The sequence below is a fragment of the Crotalus tigris genome, unplaced genomic scaffold (genome assembly GCF_016545835.1).
Source record: "Crotalus tigris isolate CLP2741 ecotype Arizona unplaced genomic scaffold, ASM1654583v1 scf7180000017940.1788314, whole genome shotgun sequence".
Lineage (NCBI taxonomy): Eukaryota > Metazoa > Chordata > Lepidosauria > Squamata > Viperidae > Crotalus > Crotalus tigris.
Window position 1 is genome coordinate 1,190,367 of NW_024096732.1, and position 11,637 is coordinate 1,202,003.

At 43.7% G+C, this 11,637-nt stretch overlaps 1 protein-coding gene across 1 annotated transcript; it reads right to left on the reverse strand.

The window, feature by feature from the left end:
- Window positions 1–1,457: 1,457 nt before the first annotated feature.
- Window positions 1,458–10,422, reverse strand: PTGES (prostaglandin E synthase). Its single transcript, XM_039345128.1, has 3 exons — window positions 10,181–10,422; window positions 8,069–8,151; window positions 1,458–2,192 (listed from the first exon to the last, which is right to left on the reverse strand). Exons 1-3 carry the CDS (start codon window positions 10,286–10,288, stop codon window positions 1,943–1,945), a joined length of 441 nt encoding a protein of 146 aa, XP_039201062.1. The 5' UTR covers window positions 10,289–10,422; the 3' UTR covers window positions 1,458–1,942.
- Between the last annotated feature and the right edge of the window lie 1,215 nt (window positions 10,423–11,637).

Sequence of the window (11,637 nt, forward strand, 5' to 3'; positions counted from 1 at the left end):
GCCAGGTGCCTTAACCACTAGACAAAATCGGCTCTTTTGTGCTGGTAGAGCAGTGTTTCTCAACCTTGACAATTTTAAGGCATGTGGACTTCAACTCCCAGAATTCCACAGCCTTAAAATTGTCAAGGTTGAGAAACACTGTCGTAGAGGGTAATTCCTACCCGTCCATTTCTGGAACCCAACACTGGCTTCTGAAATAAAGAAAAAAAATGAAATATGCCATAGTCTGCCATAGGCGCTAGAGGGCAGTGCTGTATCATCAAATGCAAAATGAACATTTCAGAATAATTTTTGTAGCCAGCATTTTGCGATGAGAAAAATGCTCCTGTTGCAGCGTGGACGCGATAACAGAATCATTTCTAAGTGCGCGTTTATTTTAAGGATTTTGCCCTAATGGGGATGAAGGACAAGTGTCCACATCCCCCAGGGAGGAGCAAGTAAAGGTGAGAAATCCTGTCCATGAGTCACAGCAACTGGACTTTTCTCTTTTTCAAAAGAAGCCGAGACTCAACTGCCAGATAATTTTACCTGGATGATTCAGAATCTCCGTCGACATACAGGTAAGAAACTTTACTCAAAATTAAATTAGAAGCACGGTTATAGGGGCTCTAGGCTTATTTCACTTCCTGCTCTGTTTTACTTTAGGTTTGCACTGAACTCTGCACATCCTCTTTGGAACCCACAATCCTGTTTTTTTTGGCTCAGATGGGAGAGCAACGAGGAGGTCCTGCAAGCAAAGAAGTTGATGAGCCACAAAAAAGAGGACCGAGACTTTTTGAAGGTCAATTATGCAGTAAACAACTCATCAATCACGATGGGCTGAGTGGTGATCAAGGATGGCTACAGCCTTGTGATCTCTGAGTGGTCTCCCATTCAAGTACTAACAGGTTTGACTGTGCTTAGCTTTTTGAGACAAGACATGCTTGGGCAGAGTGATGCCACCTGTTGTGACCTTGGTAAGATACAAAAGCCTAGTAAAAACAGCTACAACTACTAGCAGTACCTTCACACATAGTAAACACATGTTCACAGAGCTGGAAGAGGTTATGGAGGACTTCCCACACAACGTGATACTCGGAGGAGGACTGTCAAGATTTCTGAAAGATAGCTGCCCTGCCCCAGCTTGAATTCACCCACCCAAAGGAATTCAAACACCCCTGTGGTTCATTGGTTCCACCATCTAACTGCTTTTCCATGTAGAATTCCCCCCCCCCTAACATTTAATGAGACATTGATAACCTGTACTTCGAAATTTATGGATCTGAAGGACCTTCTACAACTCCCAGAATTCTCAGTGGTGTCTGTCCTGACTGGGGAATTCTGGGAACCAATCTGAAGGGCCTCCCTTGAGAGGTTGAGAAAAAATTTAATCTAAAAACAGGAGTTTTACACAAAGCTTAAAGATACTGCCCACCCACTGCAAAGCGATTTAGAAAATCTTGGAGATGGAAAACAAATGTCTTTTAAGGTGTTTTAGTTGTTCAATTACAAACAATGTGAAGATTAAGAGTCACATCCATACGTCAACTCACGCTGGACCCTGAACATCTCGTAGATGGAAAGGGCAGCTCAAGAGATTTCAGCTGAAGTTAGGTGGCCCTTTGGATGAGAAAGTATTTCATCCCTCAACTGATGCAGATGGAACAATCTCTTTTCATTCACACCCACCCAAGTTGGGATGTTCCTAGTTTGCCCACTTCTTAAATTTCTCCAAACCAAACTTGGACCTTACAAAAATACCATCCACGCCTTAGAACCCAGAGACCAGGAGATAAAAAAATCCATCCATTATAATCTTTTTCTCCCAAGAGAGAGAAGCCAAAACTAGTTATGCAAAATACAGCCATATGATGAAGCATTTATTCCCTCCGTTTAGATTCTTGCTATCCATGTCCTGCGTTTAATATGACCCATGAGCCACGGGGACGAAGGCCATTGACAGTCACTGACGTCTGATCACTGAAATGAGGATCTGTAAGGCCATGGAGAAACAGGGAATCTGAGCCACGCTGTAGGCCACCGAACGGATGGGAGGTCTCATCTGGAGGAGATACGCCACGGTGTGAACCATCCGGCCCAGGAAGAAAATCAGGAAGTGGATCCGAGCCACGACTGGATTGGGATGCAGGAAACTATAGACTGTCCCGATGAACAGAAACGGGTAGATGGTTTCCATATCGTTCCGATGAACTCTGGTGAGAGAAGGACACAGAAGAGGAACATGATCATGCTTGGTCCTTCAGCCTCAACATTGGGTGGACCTCAAGTGGGCTGCCGGCTACCATTATGGGGTTCAAGAAGAAGACGGACAGGTTAGAACTGTTTCTGGAGGGTTTTTTTCAAGAGGCAACTGGTCTCCTTTTTCTCATGCTTTGTAGAAAATATTCAAGTTCTTCCGGAACTTTGCACGCACCATTAAACCTCAAGCTCTACATTCTTTCCCCTTTGTTTCAAAAGCCAAAGCGGTTCAAAGTCTTGACATTAAAAAACAAGGAAATCCTTTGAAATCTTAGCTAAGTAAATAATACCAGGGGTGTGCACCACTAGGATTTGCTAGAAATAGTTCTACTCTTGACTAAGAAAGTCAGCTTTTTTAAAGTGAGATGGAACATAGAACATAGGGACCGTGGAGGTCTTCTAGTCCACCCCCTTACTCAGGCAGGAGTCCCTACACTATTCCAGGCTGTCTAAATCTTTTCTTGAAAACCTTCCAGTGATGGAGCACCCACAACTTCTGGAGGCAACGTCTCTTCCATTAATTACCCTCACTGTCAGGAAATTTCTCCTTAGTTCTAGGTTGGACATCTCTTTAGTAATCTCCCAAGATTACTATAAGGATTGTATTAATACAGTATAGTAAATGCAAGCATTTACAATATTGTAAATACATATAACACAAGATGCATGTTATATTAAGATCCTCTAAAAATACCAAAAACTTATGAGGACTGGCCATTTTACCAACGTTCTGGAATTAGAAGCCTAGTTAGGAATCTGAGGTTAGGTTTATGCTTTCAGGATTCAAAACAGATTCAGATCAGAAATTCTAATTTCTGATTAATTCTGTTCTCCATTTTAGTCAACCAGGGAAACCCAAAACCTCTCTTTAAAAGATAAGCTTTGCAGAAGTAACAAACAGATTCTGTATAGTGAACATTCCAATATAGGACACAATTAAGTGAATGAATTCTGTTAGGAGACTAAGTTGGAAACTCCTTAGCCGGCTTAAATAACATCAGAAAAAAACAGAAAACCTGCCAGATAATTTCAATGAATAGCGTCAAACTGGCTCCCCCAGTTACATTCACAAGATTTTGCCAGGAATCTCAAAGCAAAAACAGTCGCCAAGAAAACCGTTTCCCGGCAAGTTACAGTTAGCTAATTTTGCAAAAAAAATAATAATGGACAAACATTTTAAAAACAAACTTTGATTTCATTTTTTTCTTGAGCTGGTGGAAAATCCCATCCAAGCCGAGTCCGCCGCAGTCCGAAACGGAGCCTTGCACCTAACTGGCGAATTGCCGCCTGCAGTCCATACTTCTAACCGGGTTCACACATTCTGCAAAGACGTGGCTTGTGCAGTCATGATTTATGGAAGACACCCAACCACAAACGGCAAGATTTCTACAGGTAATCCCCAACTTAACTATTTGCTTAATGACAGATAAAAGAATATTTGTAGCTTGGGGTTGAAATGAGGGGTCCTTGGTGCTCTCTGAGCTGGGTGGTTTCCTTGCAGATGTTTCATTACCCAACTAGGTAACATCATCAGTGCTAGAAGGGAGTAGGATTTAAGGAGGAGAAGAGTCCCTGGTACTCTCTGAGCTTGGGGGTTTTCTTGCAGGCGTTTCATTATTCAACTAAGGGAACAAGGGAGTGGGCTTTTTTTCTGATTTTATAGATTAAAATGCTGCAACAGTCGTAAATGTGAAAAATAGTCATAAGCCGCCTTTTTTGGGAGCCGCTCTAATTTCAAACAGTCACTAAACAAAATGGTTGTAAGCCAAGGATTACTCGTCCTTTGGAAGTATGTCCCCTCCCTTACAACTTCCATGAAAATTTCAAAGGATCTTTGCATCCCCGACATCTACAAGATCAGCCACGCAAATCCTTCCAAGTGGTCAGAGCTGGGCCTGGGCTTTCAGCGGTTTACATAAGTCTCTCCACAGCTTATGGGCCAGAGATAACTGCATCCAAGGCAAAAGCTCACATCTGTAATCCGTTGTGTTATTGCAAGACAGATGGACACATAGTCAGCCAGATAAACATCCAAAAACGCTTGAGTTGAGCCTTTGCAATTAAAAATCCCTCTGAAATTTGTTTTGTTTACTTCTGCAAATGTACAGTCGGCCAAGAGCCTCATCTTCAGGGGAATGACTGAAGGTCAAAAGATGCTCCTCAACTTCAAGAGGTTGACTCTACGTCAAAGGAAGTTCCCCATCTCTCTAGGTTCAATTTCAAGAGATTGACTCTATGTCAAAAGAAGCTCCTCAACTTTCTAGGTTCAACTTCAAGGGAATGACTCAAGATCAGAAAAAGCTCCTCTACCTTGCATGGTATGAACCCATGGCTGGATTCGTTCCCCATTGGTGAAGAGGCAAAAAAAAAAACTATGTGGCTACCACAATATTGCTCTCCAGACAATTCTCATGGCTCTCATTTATGTATGCACACATCTTGGCCAAATCCCAAAGTTGGTAATGAGAGATTGGATAAAGAAGGCAAGGTTATGACCCAAGGCACCCACCCTTTTGCCCACATTTTAGCCCAGGGCATAAACACAACTCAGCTATTTTGTTAGTGTTGTTGAAGATTAACCTTCTGATGACCTAATTAAGAGATTTCTTGCCTAGGTATTATACTTTAGAGAAACTCTGCCCTCTTTGGCTAGGAAATTCAGAGTGTAAATCATTCTTTGTCCCTTAAGGCGGGGAGGAAACTACTGGGGAAGAAGGAATGAGTTATAACAAGTTCTCCTTGGGTTACACAGGTAACAAAGGAAAACCACAACACATTATATATATATGAAAAGCCAACAGCTTTATCAAGGCCTTTGTACTCCATTAAACTAAGACTCTACTTCAACTTTCTCAAACACCCAGAATTCTTAGCAATGACTAGGGATTTCTAGGAGCTGAAATCCAAATTTCTAAAAGTTGCCTGGGAAACAGGTCTATTAAAAAAAATATAGAGTGGGACTTTACGTTGGAGGTATTTGGTAACTCCTGAGACCCACAGGCAAGCAAAATTAGAACAGATTCTGAGGGTCAGGCCATTTAGTTCCTGCTTGTTTTCTTGATTTCTCTGAGAGCTGAGAAGAATCAGGGAAGGAAGTAGCAGCCTTCACATGTTCTTCTCCATCACCACTGGCAGATATCCTGATGGCATCTGGAGAGACAGGAGGTCCCACCCATATCCCCCCAAAATCTAAATTCGACAAAGTTGGGCAGAAGATCATTAAAGGGAGACCCAACCTAGAATTAAGGCAAAATTTCCTGATTGCGAGAACAATTAATCAGGGGGACAGTTTGCCTACAGAAGTTGTGAGCGCTCCATCATTAGAAGTTTTTAAAAAAAGATTGGACAGCCATTTGTCTGGAATGGCATAGAATCCCCTGCTTGAGCAGGGGGGTTGGACTAGATGACCCCCAAGATCCTTTCCAGCCCTTTGATTCTATGATTCTTTGAAAGATGTCTGAGTTCCTAGGGTTTGCCCCCCCCCCATCCCATGCAGAAAAATAACATAATTAAACACACTGGAAGGAATCCCATTAATTATAGTCAATTCACTGAACGGCAACAAAGCTTAAATTGAAAAGGTATTTGTTCTTAACCACTGGGTCTTCCCTCAACATTTTTTCCCTTTGCAAAAAAATGGGCTGGCCCGATAAATGCTACAGGTCCTGGACGAATGCCAGTCAGTTCTCAGACGTGGAAGCTGCGTTCTTTGCAAACTACCAAAGCTGAAAAATCCTATCCCTTTTTTTTGCTTATAAGCCAGAGCCAACTTTTTAACTCAAAGCAAACAATATGTTGTAAATCTCCCTAAAGCCCCATTGCTTTCTCTGGAGTTCTTAGGCTGGAACAAACAAATTCCCCTTTTTTTAACGACTGTTGGCTGAATTAAGAACAGAGAAGCTAGGAGGAATAACGTAGGCGCTTTTAAAAGTTAAATAAACAAGGGCTGCTTCCTCCCCTATTCAAATTCCTTTCTCTTGCCTGGAGAAATGAAGATTATCCCCTGGTTGAGGATTAAAATGTTTAAAGTTTACACTTAGGCAAGAAAAACCAAACGCACAGATATAGTGTAGGCGGTACCTGGCTCAATAGCAGTAACTGTGAGAGGGATCTGGGAGCCCTAGTGGACAATCCCTTAAATAGGAGCCAGCCGTGTGCTGCAGCTGCCAAAAAAGCCAACGCAATCCTGGGCTGCATCAACAGAGAGATAGAATCAAGATCACAAGAAGTGATAGGACCACTTTATACTGCACTGGAGATCACACTTGGAATACTGCCTCCAGTTTTAGTCACTGTACAAAGATGATATAGGAACTGGAGGCTAAATTACACATTGAATGGCTGAAGAAATGAAGAAAAGGATGACACGATAGCCATCTTCCAATATTTGAGGGGCTTTCCAAAGCACCTCAAAGCAGGACAAGAAGCAATGGGTGGAAGCTTATCAAAGAGAGATCCAATTTAGGATTAAGGAGGAATTTCCTGACAGCGAGATCAATCAATCAGTGGAAAGACTTGCATCCAGAAGTTGTGGGTGCTCCATCACTGGAGGTTTTCAAGAAGAGACTGGGCAACCATTTGTCTGAAATGGCATAGGGTCTCCTGCTTGAGCAGGGGGTTGGACTAGAAGACCTCCGAGGTCCCTCCCAACTCCTGTTATTCTGTATTCTTTATTTTGCAACAGACTAGGAATGGCCTGGGTGTAACAAGGATCCTAACAGGGAGGGGCAGTTCTCACAGTGAGGCCCTATTTCCTAAACATTTTTATAAAAGAACATAAAATAAAGCCTAAATAACCAGGCGAAGAATGCCAGGTGGAAAAAAAAGGCTTTATTAAGCTGGGTTGTATGTTTTGGGAACTCAACGCCCATCATCACTCTTTGGCACTTGAGTCTACATTCCTTTTCACATCAATCTTGTCATCGCCAGCCTTGCTCAGGAAAAGGATAGATTTACAAGTTTCAAATTGCACAAGGAAGGATGTTTTTACATGGGGGGCCCCTGGCCTTTCTACCCCGGGGTTGAATAATAATAATAATAATAATAAAGTCATCCTAAGTGAATAAATGTGGGAAATCGGACTGATTAATCGGCAGGAGGAAGATTCCAAAATTAATCACTTCGTGTCTCTGAAATGCAAAACTGTCCTGCTCTTTTTTTTTTTTTTAAGAGGCCTCCCTTTTCAGATAAATCAAAGTTTATTAGGCAATTAAGATAAACTGCATGTCTGCCATGCAAATTTTTCCTTTGAAAAGATGGGACACAGTTCCAGCAATGAGGGAAGATTCTGGAGACCTTCCCAAACATTTTAGAGGACACCGAAAGCCCTTGGAGAGGGATCTCAGGCCTGCCTTAAACCACAATGGACAAGCCACCACCTATGGGCTTAGGGCAGGGGTAGGGAACCTTGGTTCCTTTATGACTTGTAGACTTGAACTCCCAGAATTACTGAGTCAGCATGGCTGGCTGAATTCTGGGTATTGAAGTCCACAAATCATAAAAAGCCAAGATTCCCTTCCCCTGGCTTAGGACAAAGACTTGCTAGAAGGTCAAAACTGGCTTGACAGAATTGGCCAATAGCGTTATCCTTGGTTAATTTAATGTGGGGGAGGGGAGGGGAGAAGGATCCTTCCCCCAAGGAAAAACAGATCCATCGTGTAGTAGAGACATGTAGTAGAGAAATGAAAGAGGAGGAGAGGAGAGGAAAGAATCCTATTCAGCTTGCAAGGTTCTACCCCTAGAGCTATTCTAATCAAAATAGTTGTAGGCCTACAGGGTGTCTGTTTTTGGTCTGGTCAACCTTGCTGAGCTGATTCCCAAAATGACTTACCTGAGACACCTCTGCACATAGGGGTCTTCTCTGTGGAACTCCAAGCCACCATGTTTCAGAGCATCCTCAGGATTGGCAAATGCCTGGAAAAGACCAGAAGGAGAAGACAGTGAAGATGAAGCAGAAGTTCATTCATTCATATTGTCCCGTGAATTGGGACACGGCCAGGTGATCTGCATGGCTGTCTTCTAGTTAAAATGTTAAAAGTCTTATCAAGCCTAGACATCCTCATTAACATCTGGGAAAGGTATGACTCTTCTGCCTGGAGGAAACACACCAATTGAGATATGAATTTTGGGCCAGGTCCAACAGTGGAGAGGAGACAGAAGAGAAGAGATGGGCAGCTTGCTTCCTTCACTTCCTGGAAAAGAGAACTCCCCGCCGGGAGAAAGCAAGGGTGTCAGCTAAGGTGAGGCCCATTTATTGATTTAAATTCATATGTTGCCCATATCACTCTCCAGAACAGGCTATTTACAGGGCAATCAAATATAGAAGTATAAAAACAATTATAAAGATAGAAGCAGTTAAAATTACAAGAATTAGATTTGAACACAGAATCATAGGACTTGGGACTCTGGAGATCTAGTCCCTTCCGGAGGCAGGAGACCTTATACCATCCCACCCAGATGGAGGTCCATTTCTTTCTTCTTCACTGGCTCCAAACTCTGTCATAATAATAACCAAAATTATTTGGCTCCCACCTCCTGCTCAGAAAGCTCTCTGGCGTGAGCGATTTTTTTTTTTTACAAGAGAGATCAAGAGGAGAAACCATAACTTTGCTTGCAAAGATAAACACTCCCTCCTGCCTGCTTTGAAACCTTCAAGGATTACGAATCCTGAAAACACAGGCTGAGCGTTTTATTTTTGGCTGCTCCTTCCTCTTGCTATGAAAGGTTATCGGCTGCCCTGCAGACTCACTTTCCCTTCCCATCCATCCCTGGACAGCCCCCATGGCTTCTTTGGGGCAATTTTCTCCTGCTTAAAAGCAACTGCTTCTTATTAAATAAACAAAGCAGGATTGCAAAAGTATTGACGTCAGCCAAGGAAACTATTCGAATATCCCACGTTTCAACACTTTAAAAATCCCCCCCCCCAAAAAAATTTGAAATGTCATGGAATCCCCCAATAAAAATTCCCATTACATCACCAATGATGTAGTTTGCATTTTGGTGCCAACCATGCTAGGAAACTCTTGGTGGTCGGGTTTAAATTTAATATTAGAGCTGGGGTGACATCAGTGTTGCCCAAGAGTTAACACTGTTACATTCTGGGGAATTCTGGGAGTTGAAGGCCATCCCTGCTAAGGTTGCTAGATTGTTCAGTCTACGCATTTAACACAACCTAGCTGCTGTGATGGTTTTTGGGGGACTGAGGCAGAACTCCACCTGGATCAGAGGTTTATTCTTCCAAGCGCTGGGGCTCGTGCTGTAGCCATCCTCAGGCAACTTCTCCAAGGGCTTTGGGCCCTTCTCTCTGTGTGTGTGTGTGTGTGCTATTTATATGGTGGTTTAATAGCTTAATAGCCACCATATAAATACCACCACCACTTAATAGCCAGCATCATACCCCAATCTACATCTAAAAAGCTACACCCCACAGCAGACCATATAAATACCACAGAGAACAGCCCAAAGCACACACAGAAGGATTGGCTGAAAGCTCAAACGCCTCTTGTTCCTGGTGACCAACCCGGACTGAATCCTAAAACAATATTTTCCTTTAAAAAAAACAACCCATATTTTAAAAGCTTCAAACATTACTTTCACGGCGAGTTCCAGAAAAACCTTGCAACTTGCACTATGTTCCCCTGTTAGGAGGGAAGACCCAGCTTCTTCTGAAAAACTCTGCTGGGGAGAAATTGGGCTTTGCAGACAACGAAGGGACCGCTCCAACGTGGTTGTGTCCTGCAGCCCTGTGTCTCCATTCTCCCCAAAAGACAACACCCCTCAAGCTGCAAAGAAAAATAAAAAGCAGACAGGCACGAACGGGAAAGAGGCAGACGGCAGATGCTGCAGCCCGGAGGAGCCCACAAGGGGTTTTCGCCCCTTTCAAGGAAAGTGCAAAGGAAGGGAAACTTCCTTTCGCTCCCCACCCCCGCCAGCTTTGGCTTACCTTCTTCCGCAGCCTGACTTGCCCCGTGAGAATAGCTGTGGCGTACATCTTCAGGATCAAAAGCGTGGCGAAAAAGAGGAAAGAGGCGAAGATCTCGTTCTCCATCATTTGGGCCCGCCGGAGTGGAAGCTGCTGCTTTCAGACTTCTGGCACGGACTATATAAGCTGGCAATTAAGAAGGGGGTGGATCTGCTGTGGGTGAGCAGCCCTCCTTTGCAGATCCACAGACTGCCGCCACTTACAACCTAATCAAGCCAATTCAGGTTCGTGGAAGGCTTAAACCAGGTCAGCTTCCCAGGGGTTCAACATATTTTCCAAGGGCCCTTCCAGTTCTATTCTGATTGATTAAAATTGGGGTTTTATTAGCACCGTAAGCCCCGAGATGGCTTTGTTTGGCTGACCTGGCCCTGGGGGGTGGGAACTGGCAGCCAAACCATCAATGGGGGTTTATTGTGGTTTTGTGCAGATGTTTCATTCCAAACTAGGAAACCTCATCAGTCCACTGTGCCACGTCAGTATCCCCTGCAGTTTTGCCTAAGCTGTCCCCCGTGAGTTTTCAGAGCAGAGTGGCTGCATTCAGACAACCAATTAGTGCCAAGGTTGGTAATCCACTCGTAGAGTTCCACAATTTTGAGATGGAGGGAACAAGCTTCCTTTCCACCGAATTAGGGGGCTTACAAAGGAGCAGCAATAAGAAGCTCAACTTTAATCTTCTCCCCAGTAAAGGACAGGCAGATTCCTGGCTTCACATTGAGTTTTTGTAAGCCCTACCCCTTCACACAACATGCCAAACCAGGTCAATGCAAGCTACAGTGGCTGCCTGTTGAGCTTGTCTGACCAAACTTTCATTGTTTATGTGGATTTTGTAGGGGTTTGGGGTTTTTTGGGGGGGCAGTATAGGGAGATGGATTGCCCAGGCCATAATTCCCTTTTATGAACTGAGTGGAAAGGGGGAAATTTCATCACGAGATTTGACAAGGAAACAGTCCAAAGTCGCCTCATTTCTGCAGATGATCCTTGGCAAATCCCTTGCTGGATTATGGGAAGCAACATGTTGAAATATAGAAGGGTGATCAGAAAAAAATGCATGATGCCATCTCTAGTTTCTGCCCATCGGATTTTTCTTTCTTGCCCAGACTTGTCTTCACGCTCTTTTCATAAAAGCAGCACCAGAAAATGGCAATTCAGCAGTTGGCACGGTTGTTGGGAAGCCCACACAAGGACACACCTTTACTTGTCACTTTAAGGGATCTTCACTGTCTCTCGTCTTGGGAGGCTCAGCTAAAGGCCAGACATTTCCATCTTGTTCAATGTTGGGGAGTCCTCATTTGCCTAGGCCAGGGGTCTTCAAACTTGGCCACTTTAAGACGTGTGGACTTCAACTCCCAGAATTCCCTAGCCAACCTGGGAGTTGAAGTCCACAAGTCTTAAAAGGGCCAAGGTTGGACCCCTGGGGT